The sequence below is a fragment of the Pristis pectinata genome, chromosome 10 (assembly GCF_009764475.1).
Source record: "Pristis pectinata isolate sPriPec2 chromosome 10, sPriPec2.1.pri, whole genome shotgun sequence".
NCBI classification, from domain to species: Eukaryota; Metazoa; Chordata; class Chondrichthyes; order Rhinopristiformes; family Pristidae; genus Pristis; species Pristis pectinata.
Window position 1 is genome coordinate 96,299,399 of NC_067414.1, and position 17,824 is coordinate 96,317,222.

The 17,824-nt window shown below is 41.0% G+C and overlaps 1 protein-coding gene across 1 annotated transcript in view; it reads right to left on the reverse strand.

The window, feature by feature from the left end:
• Nucleotides 1-17,824, reverse strand: part of LOC127575539 (serine/threonine-protein kinase MRCK alpha-like) — a 367,516-nt gene that overhangs the window by 183,116 nt on the left and 166,576 nt on the right. Inside the window, 2 exon segments of the mRNA XM_052025471.1 lie at nucleotides 7,213-7,361; nucleotides 16,580-16,675. Of these exon segments, the coding sequence (XP_051881431.1) occupies nucleotides 7,213-7,361; nucleotides 16,580-16,675 (245 nt within the window).

Here is a 17,824-nt window from a genome sequence, read left to right on the forward strand (position 1 = left end):
GGGATGGTGCGGGAAAATGGTGGTGAGATAAAAGATCAGCCATGATCTTGATGAATGTCAGAGCAGGCTCAAAGGGCTGGATGACCTACTCCTGCTTCAACTTTTTATGTTCTTATGGTAAAAAAAAGCAGGAATAAATGAATCCTTTTCAGGTTGAGAGGCTGTGACCATGACAGTAAGACATGGATATACAAATCCACACAGACAGAATGCAAATCAAGGAGAGAAGAAGCACATCCTCAGAGAAACCAGGCGTACAAGAAATATCTGGGAAGGGTGTATAGGCTGAAACCTGAAATCATTTAAGGAACTGATTGTGGAATACCAAGGTTTTTCTCCTTCTCAATGAATATGGTTGAACAACACACACGGTACATAAATTCCACATGTACCACACTTCACTGAATCCCTAGTCATAAAGATCATGTTGATCAACTACCATTGTATGGTTATGAAACTTGGTAATTAACCAGTTTAAACAGGGTATTTACTAATTCAAACAAGGTTGTGCTTCTGCCTCTGTTATCCAAATACCTTTGGCAGCCTGGGAGTTACCAAGCAGCAGTAGCAAAGTGCTCAACAATAATGCCTTATTACACATTACAGTCACTGAGCTAGGTGAGTGAATATCTCTGTTACAGGAGGAGATCTGGCAAATAAGCAATTTAAAATCTGACTGGAAGAATTTTAATAAGCAAATAAATCGGATGAGGGCTGGAGGCATGGTTGGCAGTGTAGGGGAGGGGAGGTGTGTGTCTTGACTATTTGAAAAATACATGAAACAATAGCAAAATGATCCAACATATGTCCCTCAACTAACATAACTAACAGATTAACTGGTTATAAACACACTAATGCTTGTTTCATACCTTAGAATAGTCCTCATAGTTATGATGGGAGGTATGAACTCCACTAGATTTCAGAGATTTGTAAAATTATAGACAAATAGAACAGACTAGCAGTGAAGGAGTAGCTCATTAAGCTCGGAGTCAGTAATGAGAAGGGTACAAAATAAAAATACTCTAAAGCTGAAAATTATATGAGGATCATCAATTTAAACAGTGTAATTAGCAGGGTGGAATTGGATAGATGTTGGATGAAAAAGATCTAGAATTAGCAGCAATGTGCTCTCCTCTTTCTTGCATGAATAGTCTTCCAACATATGTCTAAAGACAGCCAACAGGACAAACAGCAGAGCCCACATAACAAATACCAGCATTTCCATGTTATCAGACCAGCAATTTGTGTTTAAATACATCACAGCACCACATTAGCACTGAATTTATCAGCTGTGGCTCAGTTGGAGTATTCCCATCTCAGTTGCCCTACTCCAGACACTTGAGTATTGATATGCAAGGACAATACTGAGGGAGTGTCATGCTGTCAGTGATATCATTTTTCTGATGAGATGAGGGAATAGCTATGTCAGCACAACATTGTAGACCGAAGGGCCTGTTCTGTTCTGTACTGTTCTATGCTCTATGTTAAACTAAGGCCCCATCTTCTCTTTCAAGTGGATATGTTATGGATTCCATTGCATTAGTTCAAAGGAGGGCAGAGAATTCTCTTACTTACAGCTGTAAACAGATTATATAATCATTCCTACAAAGCTGTTTGTTTGAGCTTGCTGTGTACAAATTGGCTGTCATATTTCCAGTTCCAAGAGTGACTGCATTTCTGAAGTAATTCAATGGATGGAAAGTGCTCTAGGCAAGCCTGGGGCTGCGAAAGTTGCTTTCTAAATCCAAGCCTTTCTTTTGTACGTAGATTTGGATATGAGTGCATTGAATGTGAAAATGGAGCATTCTCATGGCACCTTTTATTGAAAAGGCGCCAGAAGGTTTGACCAAAAGCAATCCAAAAGCAAGAAATCTGATGCACAAGTTAAGCTTGTGCAAAGTGCCACAAAAATCTGCAGACAGCTGCAAACTCCTTGATTTAAATTTTGTCTCATAACTATGCTTTTGACTTCTGTAAAACCAATACTGATCTTTTTTACACAGAAATGCTGCCACACTGACCACTGGGCAGCAACCTGACGTGAATGTTATTACTTTTGGCATACAGAGAAATTCAAAGCTGCTGTTACAGAAAAGCATAGATTTATAAATGGAGCTCTGACAATACATGTTTATTTTTTTAGCAACTTGCACAGCACCATGCTAGGAATTCAATTCCTCAGCCCCACTTTACTGCATGACTATTTTCTGACAGCAGGGGTGAAAATATGAAAATCAGTAGACTAGAAAAAAGTTGTTTTGTCCCAGGATTAATAACATTTAATTGCTCTATTGGCTTGTGACAAGTGGTACTACAGCCCAAAAACGTCTTATAGAACTCATACAGTCATCTCCCTTAATGTACAGACATCTCAACATGAGCCAGACCAGGTTAATTTCTGCATCTGTCATCAAGCATTAAAAGCAGTCTGTGATTTAGCTGTCTTGATATCATGCTAATCTAAATAGTACGCAATAACTCCATTGCATTTAAAGCAGTCTTGGCTTTCACCTCTCTTCCTAAAGATCTACAAGAATTCCTCTCCAAGGGATGTGTAATACATACCTCATGTGGGTGCAGCCTCACTAGGAAAGCAATATCACTTCACCAGCTGTCCTATTATCAGTTTCTATTAAATTAAAGAAAGATGGCTGCCAAGGAACTTTAACAGGAAACTTGACACGGCTGGGATGCAGAACTGCCTTTCACATTCGAATCCTACACACAAGCCATCAGCCTCAACAATGAACAGAGAGCTAAACAGTTCCCCGAAATTAAAATAATCTTTATAAGACTAAACCATGCAGTCACAATATGGCAAGTGAGGCGTCTAACAAATATTTTCAGAGAGCCAAAAGTCTCTTGCCAGCTGGATTTCTCTGCCTCATCATTGAAGTTATAGAAAGAAAGTGTACACTGGTCTCTCCGTCTTGTTAATGCAAAGGATAGACAAGTGATTCTGATCCTGGCAAAACCTGTATCTTGGCAAAGTGTTCAATCACCAGAGGAGATTATGAATAAAGGAAAAGAAAAGCAGGAAGAATTTTGTGAAATTCTTCTCGTTACTATGAAAGGTCATTGAAGCAATCTGTGTTTATGAAGGCAAAAGCTGTTAAATGATTTCAGAAAGATTGGATTGAGTGAGAATGGGAAGAGGTCAGATCTGACATTAGAAAATGTCTCAATGTGTTTCTGAAAGAGTGACCATCTTCCTTCCTGCTGTTTAGCTCACACATTTGAATAAACTGTAGCTGTACAAATCTGAGGCAGGCATTCAACTGATTCACGGGTGCCCCAGCAATGCCCATCAGAAAGACAAATGTCTGGTCTTTCTCAGCTCTAGCATCTTGGAAGATATGTAATTATCACATCATTGTAGCCCCTCCTGACATTCATTTCAATGAGCTGGCCATTGCTGGCAAGGCCAGCATTTATTGCCTATTCCTAATTACACTCAAGAAGGGGGGGGGGGGGGTGGGTGAGTCACTTTCTTGAACTGCTGCAGTCCTTCTGGTGAAAGTACCCCCATGTGCTGCTGGGGAGGGGGTTCCAGGATTTGGACCAGCGATGATGAAGGACCAGCAATATACTTCCAAGTCAAGACGGAGCACAACTTGGAGGAGAAACTGGAGGCAATGAACATCCTAAAGAGTTTAATGCAAATTCTGCTCATAGTAGTTTGAAGCTGTCAAGTATAGGCCCAGTCTGCTTAATCTCTCCTGATAAGAACCTACACCCACATATCCCCACCATATCCAAATGCCAGGAATCAATCCGGTGATCCTTTACTGCAAACCCCCTATTGTAAGTATATCCTTCCTTAGGTAGATAGAACAGACCTGTGCACAATAGTTCATGTGCAGTCTCACCTGGGCCCCATGTAATTCCAGCAGGACCTCCTATCTCCTACACAAATACATTTTGATCAAAAACATTTTGTGTCTACATCACAGATGATGACACAGGAAACCTCCCAAAAATAATGGACTAGTGTGAATGAACAGCTAAAAGAAATCAACAACAGGACTGGAAACCAATAAATCCTCAGGACTTGATTAATGGCATCCCAAAGTTTTGATGGAAGAGGCTATGAAGATCATGGATGCACAAGGAATATATTCCAAAACTCCACAGATTCTTGGACAGTCCCACAGATTAGAAGGTACAAAATATCACTCCATTATTTAAGAAAGGGGGAAGAGAGAAAATAGGGAACTACAGACTGATTAGTCAGACATCAGTGGTAGGGAAAATACTAGAGTCTATGGATAAGGAAGTGACAGCAGGATGCTTAGAAAATAATAATATTAAACAGAGCCAACCTAGATTTATGAAAGGGAAATCATGTTTGATAAATCTTTTATTCTTTTTTGTGGTTGTAACCTACAAACCAGTTGATCTGGTCTACAGTGTCAGCTCCAATAATCCAGCACACTTGGGACTTTGGTGATGCCGCATTGTCAGGTTTTCCAAACTCCTGGCTACATCAATCCTATTTTAATTCACTTTTTTTTTAAGATGTTACACAATATAATATTCCAAAGAACCAGGTAATTTGAAAGGGAGTGCAAGAACCAGGACCCAGTTGAGCGGATAGGGAGTGTGGGAACTGAGCTCTGGATGAATAGAAAGGTTGTGTGGGGATCAAGGCCACAGTGAATGGAAAGAAGGCACGGAAACCAGGTCCCAGTGAGTGAAGAGGGAGGACAGGCACCAGAGGCAGGAGGTGTTATAGGGATCACAGAAACCGGAGCACCAGTGAGTGGAAACAGAGCATGGTAACCACGGGCCAGATGTGTTATGGGGACCATGAGAACCAGGGACCAGGTGTGTAATGGGGAGTGCAGGAACTCAGCCTGGGTGTGTAATGGGGAACATGGGAACTGGGTCTGGGTGTGTAATGGGGAGTGCGGGAACTCAGCATGGGTCTGTAATGGGGAACATGGGAATTGGGGCCCAGTTGTGCAATGAGGAACATGGGAACTGGGGCTCAGGTGTGCAATGGGGAACATTGGAATCGGGGCCCAGGTGTGTAATGGAGAACATCGGAACCGGGGCCCAGGTGTGTAATGGGGAACATCGGAACCGGGGCCCAGGTGTGTAATGGGGAACATCGGAACCAGGGCCTGGGTGTTTAATGGAGAACATGGGAACCGGGGCCTGGATGTGTAATGGGGAGCATGGAAACCGAGGCCTGGGTGTGTAATGGGAACATGTGTAATGGGGAACATCGGAACCAGGGCCCAGGTGTGTAATGGGCAGAGCTGGAAGTAGGGCCACAGTGAGTGCAAAGGGGATGCAGCAAACATTACCTGTTACGCCATATTCCAAACCATCGGGATTTCTGAATAGCTGGATAGAAAATTATTGCAGTTTTACTGTATTTGGACTTTCAGAAGTCTTTACTAAGATTCCATACAAGATATTATTAAACCAAATTAGAGTGCATGGGATTGGATGTGGTACATTAACATGAACTGAGGATAGATTAATGGACAGAAAAATGTAAGCAAAATTAAATGATTCATTTCAGGTCAGTAGTTGTGCCAGGTGAGGTGCCACAGGAATTGGTGTTGGGGCCACAGCTGTTTGCAAACTATACCAATGATCCAGCTGGAGGATTGTGTACTATATGAGGGTTTGCTAATGATACCAAGCTGGGTGGCAATTTGGTTTTCTACGAGGATGCAGAGAGATTTCAACGAGATAAGAGACAGGCTACATATATGGACGAGGATGCAACGCATGGAAAAGTGGAGTATATTTTGAAAGGCAATGGACTATATTCAGAGGGACCGCGGTTCCTTTGTACATGAATCACTGAAAATAAACATGCAGAAGTAACAAGCAATTAGAAGGGCAAATGGTAATGTTCGCCTTTATCGCAAGAGGATTTGAATGAATGAGTAAAGTCAATTTACTGGAATTATAGAGGCTCCTGGCAAGACCAGACTTGGAATACCGTATAGAGTCTTATTTCAAAACTCAGGAAGAATATACTCGCAATGGAGGGAGCACAACTAAGGTTAACCAGATTGATTCCAGGGACGGGGAAACAGATTGGCTTGCTCTCCAAGGAGGAATTAATAAGACCGCACCTTTTCTTTTCCCCAGAGTTTAGAAGAAAAAAGGGAATCTCAATGAAGTATTCAAAATTCTTCTGGGGCTTGGCAGGGTAGATGGAGGAATATTGTCTCTCCTGGCTAGAGTGTCTAGAACCAGGCATCACAAACTTAAGATTAGGGGTTGGCTTCTAAGGACTGAGATGAGAAGAATTTTCTTCACCCAGAGGGTGGCTATTCTTTGAAATTCTCTGCACTAGAGGGCTGTGGAAGCTCAGACACTGAGATACTTGAGACAGAGATTGGCAGATATTTGCACATCAAGGGAACCAAGGTACAGGGGTTTTTAGTGAATGGTGGGACAGAAATGAAGGGCCAAATGGCATACACCTGCTACTAAAGGAACCTGTAGGTTACTGACTGCAAGTTTAAAAAAAATATGCCTTTTATATACAAGGAACTCTGGCACATTTGAGGAGGTTTAAATGGTGCTGAACTTGTGAACAACTGAAGTCTTCCAAGTGCACCCTCAGCATGTCTTTCTCAGGACCAGCCACTGTGTGTTGTAAATGTGATACAGAGCAGTAGATTTCTTATCCTTAAAGGGAACATTTATAAACAACTTTCCATCATTGTACATTTTTAATTGTGGTCACCTTCAATTTTAAATTTCACCTGAATAGGGATTCAGGTGGACAAGGAACAAAATTAAAGCTGTCCTTCTACATTCTATTCATCTTATCATTGCGTGAAATTAATTCCTCATCTTCACAATTGATTATGAATGACAAAATTCACTCAAGTGAGGTCTCAGCTTTCTTTCTCAAGTTATTATAGAGATTCCGCTCAAATCCGTAAAGGTATTTGTTGACACTGATAGTGACAAAAGCTAGCTTAGTGCTCATTGTTAATTTTCATTTGAAAAGCTGGTATACACACAGGAAAAAAATCCATAATTTTGAAATTGCTACATTTAACTCCATTAAAGGTAGGACTGCACAATAGTTTAAAACAATATCTAAATAATGGCAAACATTTTAAAATTGAAAATAGAAAAACTACGTCTGATTCACGTAATTGTGGCAAAAATCAAGTTCTGATTATAATCAAGTTCCATGAATAATCAAACCACTGGATTAGTTCATCTTACCTGTGCACATAGTGTAACTGATGAACTGAATCGATGGCCAACACCATTTCTGCCAAGTAGAATTTTGCCATGTCTTCTGGTAATCGGTCCTCAAATTTACTGAGTAGCGTTAAGAGGTCTCCACCCACATAGTAGTCCATCACAAGATACTGGAATCAAGGAGAAGCAGAAGTTAGCAACTTTCCTATTGTTGTGTTGCATTATATTAAATTTTATCAGACTACTCTGCCGTCAGAATTACAGCATCGTTTACTCCACTGCTAAGTTGTCTGATAAATGTGAAGTTCAAATCCCACCTGACTGGAATAACAGAAACTGAGTTTCTACTGTGAGCTCACATTGCTTCACTCCAGAATCAGAACAAGCCCCAGATTCGTTAGGGTGCTAGGTTTTGTGCAATGAAGGTTAGAAATCTGATTGCCAGGCAAACCAATAGCCAGGAAATAGATGTGGAATAAGTTGTCTCCTCCCATTGAGAAGATATCAATGTGAAATGCATTACACCATCTAAAGGATAGTGACTGTTCAAGTACCAAGTGTCAGGTATAACACACTGAGTATCTGCTAAGGCCTGCTAAATTGCCCTAGCATAAATCATTGTCCAAAGCCCTGTGAATTTTGATGTGGTGAAAACAGCCAACATCTGACTTCCATGCTGCCTGCTAAGCCTACGAGACAATAATGCCCTGACACGTGAGCCTGAGGAACCTGAAGACCACCAGTCAATCAGAGCTGATTGACCTACAAAAGGAACCTGCAGGTTACTGACTCTGCAAATGTAAAATAAATATGCATTTTTCATGCAAGAATCTCTCATATGTTTGAAGAGACTTAAATGGTGCTGAACTTGTGAACAACTCAACTCTGTCAAGTGCATCCTCGGCATGTGTTTATGAACACCAGTCACTCCGTGTTGTAAATGTGATACAGAGCAGTATTTTTTTTAAAGGAACATTTATGTAAACTTGACTTTCCATAATCTTAATTAAATAGTTTAGAGTAAAAAACTACTTATAATGTTTTGTTTTTATTTCCAACCTAGATTCAAGTACTGTTGACTCTTCAGTCATATGATTGCTTTCAGTCACTCAAATATTGTGGTTCTCCAATAAACTTATAAATTTAATACAGACCAGACGTACATGTACAAAATACATTTCCTGGCCTGTCTCAGATCCAAAATCAGTGAGCTCACTGCCTCTGCCTGCACAACATCTGCCAACACTCACAGAAGTTAAGATCTTTAGTACAAGTAGATAAAGGTAAAAAAAATGTTCCAACTGTATGCAGCCAAATGAGGAACAATAATTTCAACCTTTAGCACCAAAAGTTGAGGTTGCACTCTACCTTCTTCCACATGTGGAACAGTACGTTTTATGCACTACTGTTTAGGGGATATAAGGTAAATCTAATCACACTGTCATCAAAAATCCTGGAGAAACTACATAAAACTATATGCCATTTCTATGAGATTTATGTGAAAATTATTTAGGAAGATAAGAAAATCCCTGGGGAATTCTTGCCCCTAAATTCCAAGACTACACAGGTATTTCCTGTAATCATGGGAAATTTATGACATCTTGGAGGCCATTTGATCCATCATGTCTGTGCTGGCCATAAATAGAGCTATCCAACCTCATCTCACCTTACAGCACTGGGTACACAGTGCCTGCAGGGATAAATTCATACAAGTTTCAGATTCCTGCCATCCTTTGGTGAAAGTATTTTTTCTCATATCCCTTCTAGTCCTTCTACAAATTATTTAAATCTATGCCTCCAGGATTCTGACCCCTCTGCTAAGAGAATTTGAAACACAATTATGCCTACCCTCAGCCTCCTGTGTTCCAAAGAAAACAACCCTAGCATATACAACCACAGCTACAATTTTCCAGCCCTCGCAATACACCTTTGTAAATCTCCCCACCACCCCCCTCCAATGCTCAAGAAGATACAGATAGTCTGCAATACTCAAGCTGTGGCCTAACTAATGTTGTATATAGTTTGAGCATAACCTCCCTGCTCTTAAAATCTGTACCTCAAGCTATAAGTGGAAAGCACCCTAAAAGCCTTTTTAACTACCACATTGAACTACCCCACCACCTTTAAGAATCTGTGAACATCTGCTCCAAGATCTCTCTGATTCTTCAAAGAACTCAGTATCGTCTCATTTATGGAGACAGAAGAGACGGCAAATGCTGGAATCTGGAGCAACAAACGATCTACTGGAGGAACTCCATGGTGCGAAAGCAACTGTCGATGTTTTGGGTCGAGAGCTTTTATCAGACTGAGAGGTGTGAGACGGAGACCAGTAGGTGATTGGTGAACTGAGGAGTAGTGAAGGATGATGGGCAGATGGAGCCAGCTGGGGGAGGGGGAGAAGTAAAGTTGGGAGACAGAAGCAGGTGAATAACAGGTGGAAGCAGACAAAAAGGGCAGACGGAGCCAGGTGTGGGGAGAGGACGGTGAAGCTGGAGACAGCTTGGAGGATGATAAGCAGGAACACAAAGGCTACCAGTGCTGGAATCTGACAAGGAAAGTGATAATGGGAACCACCAGGGCAGATGAAACCAGATGGGGGGAGGGGATCTGCTGGATGAAATGTATGGGCATCATCCTTCACCCCTCCTTCGTCCACTAATCACATACTGGCCCCATCTCACCCCTCCCCCTCTCCTCTTCATGCTGGCCACCTCCCCTCTCAGTCCTGATGCAGGGTCTCAACCCAAGACATTGACAATTCCTTTCCCCCCAACATATGCTGCTCAGCTCACTGAGTTTTCCCAGCAAACTGCTTGATCCTCTCATTTATTACTTATTCCTTTGCTTTGCTCCACTTCTCCAAATGCATTATCTCATACCGCCTGGGATTAAATTCTAATTTTCCTTTTTTTTACCCAATTGACCAGACTATCTGTATCTTCTTGTGGTCTACAGCCTTCTCCCTCGTGTGCAACTTTTGCATCATCTGCAAACGTCTTTGCCATGCCCCTCAGATCTAAATTGTTAATTTATATTACAAAAAAAAGGAACTAAGTAACCAATCTAATGGAACCCTGCTGGTAACAACCTGCCAATAACAAAAACACTCCAATAATTTCCCTTAGCTTCCTGCCACACAAACATACAAATTAGGAGCATGAGCCAGAGCAGCAGTTCCTGCCACTTTGTGCCTCAATCCTGCTCCGCCCTTTAATAAGAGCATGGCTGGTCTGACTGCAACCTCAAATCCACATTCCCATCTACGTGTGGTAACCTTTCACCCCTTGCTTATCAAGTATCTACCTCACTCAGCTTTACAAATATTCTAAGACTCTGATTCCACTGTCCTTTGAGGAGGAGAATCCCAGACTCATGATCCTCTGAGACAAAACAATTGACCTCATCTATGGTTTAAATGGTGAGCCCTTATTTTGAAACAGAGAGCCCTAGTTCTAGATTCTCCCACAAGAGAAAACATCTGCTCCACATCCACCCTGTCAAGACCACCAGGCTCAAGGACACCTTGTATCCAGCTGTTATAAGACTATTGAACAGCCCCTAGTATGATAAAATGGACCTCACAATCTACCTTGTCATGGCCTTGCACCTTATTGTCTGTCTGCACTGCACTTTCTCTGTAACTGTAACACCTTATTCTGCATTATGTTATTGTTTTCCCTTTTGCTACCTTGATGCACTGATGTGATGAAATGATCTGTATGTATGACATGCAAAACAAAGCTTTTCACTGTATCTCAGTACATGTTACAATAATAAACCAACTTACCAATTTACCCTCAGGATCTTGTACATTTCAATCAGGTCCTCTCTCAAACTTCAAAATTCCAGTGAACACAGCCTAGCCTGTACAACATTTCTTCAGAAAACATAGGTATCAGTCTAGTAAACCGCTGAGCTGCTTCCAATGCATTAACATCCTTTCTGAAATAAGGTAACCAATACTGCCCCTTGTAATTTACCTCAAACTCCACACCTCTTGCAATATTCATGCTCAACACTTCCTCTCATATCAAAAACCAGTATTGGCAGCCTTCACTCCCTCTCTCACACTACACTGCTTACAAATTTTTTTAAATTTTGATCAGTATTATTCTGAACTTTCTCCCCTTGTTCTCTCCACTCAGCCCAAAGGGTTGCCCATGATCTAATACTGATAATCCCAAGAGGGCTCAGAGCCCATCAGGCCCTGGGGACTTATCCACCTTAATGCTCTTCAAGAGAGCCAACAGTTCTTCCTTCTTGATATCAGCATATCCCAGAATATCAGCACACCCCTCTCTGATCTCGCTATCTTCCACGTTCTTCGGCTCGGTGATTACTAATGCAAAGTACTTGTTCAGTACCTTGCCCATTGCCTCCAGTTCCAGGCATAAAATCCCTTCTTTGTCCTTGAGTGGTCCTACCCTCTCCCTAGCCACTCTCTTGTTTCTAATGTATGTATGAAATGCCTTGGGATTCTCTTTAATCCTACTCACCATGGACATTTCATGGCCCCCTTTAGCCCTGCTGATTCTCGGTTTCAAGTTCCCTCCTGCTTCCTTTATATTCCTGAAGGGCCAATTGGTAATTTTTATCATTTGTTATTTTATTGGACCTTTATCTGAGTATATTTGCTATATTATTTCCTTCATTATAACAGTGAGCATTCTTCATTGGTTGTATTTTGTGACATCCTGTAGTCATGAAAGCACCTATAAATGCTAATTTTCCCTTTCACTCGCCATGTCTGTTGCAATCTGATGAAAATTCAGTGCACCAGCAAATCATATTTGTCCCAGAAGAATAACAAAACTAGAATTCGACATTTCCTTCAGTTTTCACTTATAGACTTTTAAAGCCTAAGGTGTGATACCTAGGCCATTAAAACTCATGACTGGTCATCTCCTAATCACCACCAGATTTATTTTCAGAAGGTGAAAACATTCTATATAGATCAACATGTCAGCCAAACACACTATTGCTGTGAAAGATAAACCTTCTGAATGAACCATTCTCTAATACCATCCTTTCATCTACAAGCCCACCCTCAACCTTAGCTATGAATAAATCACTCTGGTTCCTGCATCCTACTTCATCTCCACATGCAGAATTTCCCTTACATCCAAACAAAGTGAAAACATTAACTTGATGGTTAAATGACTACATAATGGTAATCAATATTTACATATAGATACGTATCTTAACCAGAGAATTCACAACTGAAAATCATGCCTGCATTTCTTAAATAGTCTATAATAAAAATGCAATTTAACATTCAATCACCCTAAACCAATGAACCTGAGAACATACTGTACATCATGTGGAATAAAATGCTATAAGCTCCACACAGTGGGAGGCCATGTATATATTTATATACATACAAAAACAGAAATTTATGACCTTTCTACAGTTCTAAATCACTTTTAAAGCAGTACACATAGAATCACCCCTCTAAAGATGGATTTATTAAAAAAAACCATGAAATTAACACAATAGGCATAAAATCATCATTTGAACCCTGATATAAGTGCATACCATTAAACAAACATCAAATTACATGCAAAATCCACATTTATTTTTGTCAGAGGTAACTAAAACATAAATTAGCATGTTCAGACTTCTGTTTCATTAGACCAAAGTCCAGACATTTTTCTGGTTTCTACCATCATTCCTTACCATCAAAGTAATTGAATTTAGCCTGTTGTTAAAAGCAGAATTTCTCATGACAGAAATTTAGGGCACAGTAGTCACATTAATCTACTGACTCCCATATCTAACTAGCCATTTCCTTTTTATAAGTAAGTTCCGATATTCACTCCCCTACCAGAATGAATTGAGCAAAACTTACAGCACAGAAACAGCCCCTTTGGCCCTACTCGTCTATGCCAACCAAGGTGCCTTCCTGAGCTAGTCCCATGTGTCTGCATTTGGCCCACATCCCTCTAAACCTTTCCTATCCTCATCCCTGTCCAAATGTCTTTTAAGCATTGTAACTCTACCCACCTCTACCACTTCCTCTGCCAGCTCGTTTCATATAACCACCACCCTCTGTATGAAAACTTGCCCCTCAGATCCCCTTTAAATCTTTCCCCTCTCACCTTAAACCTTTGTCCTCACGTCCTCTAGTTTTAGACTTCCCCTATCCTGGAAAGAAGACCATCCACTTTATCTATTCCTCTCAGGATTTTACAAACCTCTGTAAGGTCACCCCTCAGCCTCCTATGGTCCTAGGAAAACAGTCCCAGCCTATCCAGTCTCTTCTTATAATTCAAGCCCTCCAGTTTCGGCAGCATCCTCGTGAATCTTTTCTGCATCCTCTCCAGCTTAATCACATCCTACCTATAGCAGGGTGACCAGAACTGCACACAATACTCTATATGGTCTCACCAATGTCATGTACAGCTGTAACATGACAGCCCAACTCTTGTACTCAGTGCCCCAAATGATGACGGTAAGCATGCCATATCTTCTTCACTACCCTGTCTACCTATGTAGTCACTTTCAAGGAACTGTGTACTTGTACCCCTAGGTCTCTTTGTTCTACAACGCTCCCCGGGGCCCTGCCATTCACTTTGTTAGTCCTGCCCTGGTTTAGTTTCCCAAAATGCATCATTTTGCACTTGTCTGAGCTAAATTCCATCCATCATTCTGTTGCCCATTTTCCCAGTTGATCTAGATCCTGTTGTAACCTGAAACAATCTTCTTCATTGTTCACTATACCACCAATTTTGGTGTCATCCGCAAACTTACTAATCATGCCATGTACATTCGCATCCAAATTGTTAATACATATGACAAACAACAAGGGACCCAGCACCGATCCCTGTGACACACCACCGGTCACAGGCTCCAATCTTCCAACAATAATATTGGAATCGGCCCTACTGAGATGCAACACATCTGGTTAGTACAGGTCCCACCCTCCCAGAAACAGTCCTATTGTCCCAGGAGTCTAAAGCATCACACCCTAAGCTATGCTTTCATCAGCACTACCCACCTCATCCTGTACTCACTTGCACGTGGTACCAGGAGTAATCCAGCGACTGCTATTGTATCTGCAGCCACAGAAAGGCTTACTATTGACTGCCCAGAAATATAACTTTCTTCAACAATACACCGTCTTTCTCCAGCTGACTCTTCTATGGTATCATGGACATGGCTTTGGCTGTATTCCCCAGAGACTTGGGTTGCTGAACAAATTTTTACAAAATCATTTTTAAAAAGGATAAAGGCAACAGAAATTCCAGTTTGTAAATTACATACGGCATTAGATTATATTCAAATGATACTAGTTATTCAGTAAATACAAGTGACACTGTTGATCAGTTTAGGTAAACGTCAGAATCTTGGACAGACTCATGAACAAGGTTCCTATTTACAATTAGAAATTTTAGCAGAGGAAACAACCACGTGCTACACTCTGCATGTTGTAAGTCCACAGTAATACTACCTATTATCCTCCATTGGATCCTGTGCTACTGGTAACTTGACGTTGGTGCAATGCATTCTAATCCCTTTATTACTGTTAGTGGGTTATCTGACTTCTCATTATTGACTCACCTACACCAGCCACTTATGAAGGCTCCCACCAACCTTAACTGTATGATCCATTGACACAGACCCCAACCTCCCTATTCCTCTCACTCCCAACAAGCACCACTTGTTTCTCACCATTGCATTTTCCCAGTAAATATCTCAAACCTCTTATAATCAGGCTGCCCAACTGAAACAAATTACACTTTTTAAAACCAGCAGAATCATAAATGACAGAATAATAGAAACATACAGCACAGAAAAGGACACTTTCAGCCCACCTTGTCAATGCAAATGGTGATGCCAGTCTACGTTAATCTTATTTTGTACACATTAGTCTCATATCCCTCTACGCCTTTCCTATCTGTCCAAAAGCCTTTTAAAGATTGCAACTGCATTTGCCTCCATTACCTCTTCTGGCAGCTCGTTCCAAATATTTGCTGCCCCCTATGTGGAAAACTTAGCTCTCAGACATCCTTTAAATTTCTCTCCTCTCACCTGTGCCCACTAGTTCTAGACTCCCTGCCCTGGGAAAAAGATTCTGACTATCTATCGTATCTCTGCCCTTCAATACTTTATAAACCTCTATAAGGTCACCCCTCAGTCTCCAATGTTCCAGTGAGAACATAAGAACACAAGGAAATAGGAGGCGTGAACCATTGGGCCCTTCAAGCCTGCCCCACCATTTACTATGACCGTGGTTCATCTATGTAGCCTCAACTCTTCTTCTGCATCATTTCTCCGTTCCTATCTATTCCTCAATCTCTCAAATATTTATGCACCTCCATTTTAAATATTGCTAACGATCCAGCTTCCACTACCCACTGGGACAGAGGATTCTAGAGATTCACCACCCACTGCGAGAAGAAATTTCTACATACCTCAGTTTTAAACAACCAGCAGTCTCTCTTGGTAAGACAACCTTCTCATCCCAGGAATTAGCATGATGTATCTCCTATGTACTGCCTCCAATGTTACCATATCTTATTTTTAGGTAAGGGGACCAAAACTGTACACAGTATTCCAGGTGAAACCTTACCAACACCCTGTACAATTGCAACAAAGCCTCCAAACTTTCAACCTCCAACCCCTTTGCAATGAAGGCCAAAATGCCGTTTGCCTACTTGTAGAATCTACCTGCTAGCTTTTTGTGATTCATGCACGAGAACATCTTGAGCCCCCTGTACTTCACTCACACAGTCTCTCTCCATATAGATAATAATCTGCCTTTTGATTCCTCTTACTGATGTGCATGACCTCACACTCCCCCACGTTAAATTCCATTTGCCAGTCTTTCGCCCACTCATCAATCTATCTATATCCCGTTGCAGAATCACAGCATCCTTACTATAACTGCCTAAATCCAGGCTATCCAATCTCTCCTTATAATAACATTATAACTGCCCTCCGTTCCAGCAATATCCAGGTGAATCTCTTCTGCACTCTTCTCTATTGCTACCACATCCTTCCTGTGTGTGGCAACCAGACCCGTATACAATACTCTAAGTATGGCCTAACCAACGTTTTGTACAATATTCAGAAATAATTGACCAAAAACCTTCAAAAACCAAATATAGAGAAATATTTTCAGGTGATTATTCCTTTACAGCTATTATTTTCAAATGAATGGTTCAACTATCAGGCAGTCTTATTATCTAGGCTGGTCAAGGAAGAGAAGTATCAGGTAGATAGGTGCACAGCTCGTCAAATGAACAGGAAGATCAGAAGGAAGTCAATCTAGTCAAGTCAGTACTATCCCTGCAATGACTGTAAGAGTAATAATGACATGGGATTGTGGAAGCCAATGCCATTTCCATAAATAAAAGAAAACTTAGCACTCCACATTGTAACTTACCAAATAATTGTCATCCTGGAAAGCATAGTGCAATGTGGTAATCCACTGGCTGTCTCCATTTACCAGCACATCCCGCTCTTCTCGAAAGCAGGCAGTCTGGTTAAATAAAAAAGTTTGCATGCAATATTAGATCAGATTAAGAACAACAGTAGGATGTGCACAATCAAAGAACTTGCAAGAATATTGAACATGCATTCATAGTCAGACAGCACAGAACAGGCTCTTCACCCCCTCCCATGTCCTTGCCAGCTTGGTCCACAGACTTTGGCAATTCAAATGCTCACCTTGATACTTCTTAAGTGTTGTGAGAATATCTGCCTCCACCACCCACTCAACCAGTGCATTCCACATTTCTCTGGGTGAAAAAGCTCTTCCTCAGATCCTTTCTCAACCTCTAAAGCTACGCCTTCTAACTTTAGACACATTTGCTATGGGGACAGGTTTCCCTACTATCTACTCCATCTGGGCTCCTCAGAATTTTGTGAATTTTGTGTTAAGATTTAAGATGCTGCTTTCAAATGAAGGTATTAAATATTTATCAAGGCCTGTGACGCAAAAAGGGAGACAACAGGAGGACTCCATTCAAAAATTAGCTCATTGTTCCACAGAGTATGCTTAAACCACATAGGATTACAAGAAACTACATAGGATTCCCTACCCACCAATACAGAGAAGGGAGAGGAAAATAGTTGGGTAAATCAGCCTAGACAGAGCAGGCTCCTGCACCCATTTGTTTTGGCCAAGGAAAGAACAGTGCTTAGCATGATAGAGAGTATGGGGCTGCAACTTCAATTATTTTGTGTGGGGTGGGGGAGTAGGAGAAACAAAAGCAGCTTGCCTTCAGATTGATTCCTTTTCTGTGCTAATGAGTTTAAATGAACCTTTTCTAAATGAACCTTTTCTTTATTCATTTTTTTATTATATAGATAAAAACAAAATCAAAGTGCAATTGTTGTAATACACAGTTGGCTATAAAAGGCTTTTGATTTGCAGTAACTGCTATGACTGAGTGAAATTTGTAACTAATAGGTCCCTTGATGGTAATAAATCTTCTAATCCTTTCCCAGTTCTCCCTCTCCAACTACTTCCCCAACCCTGACAGAATAGTCAGACATTTGCAAACTGAAATATGAGCAATATCTCAACGTGAATTACTTGGAAATTTATGACTGGTATCAACCAGCTGGAAAATACCAGACAGCTAATTGGCTTCAACTATTTTTTAAAAAATTGCAATCCAACATA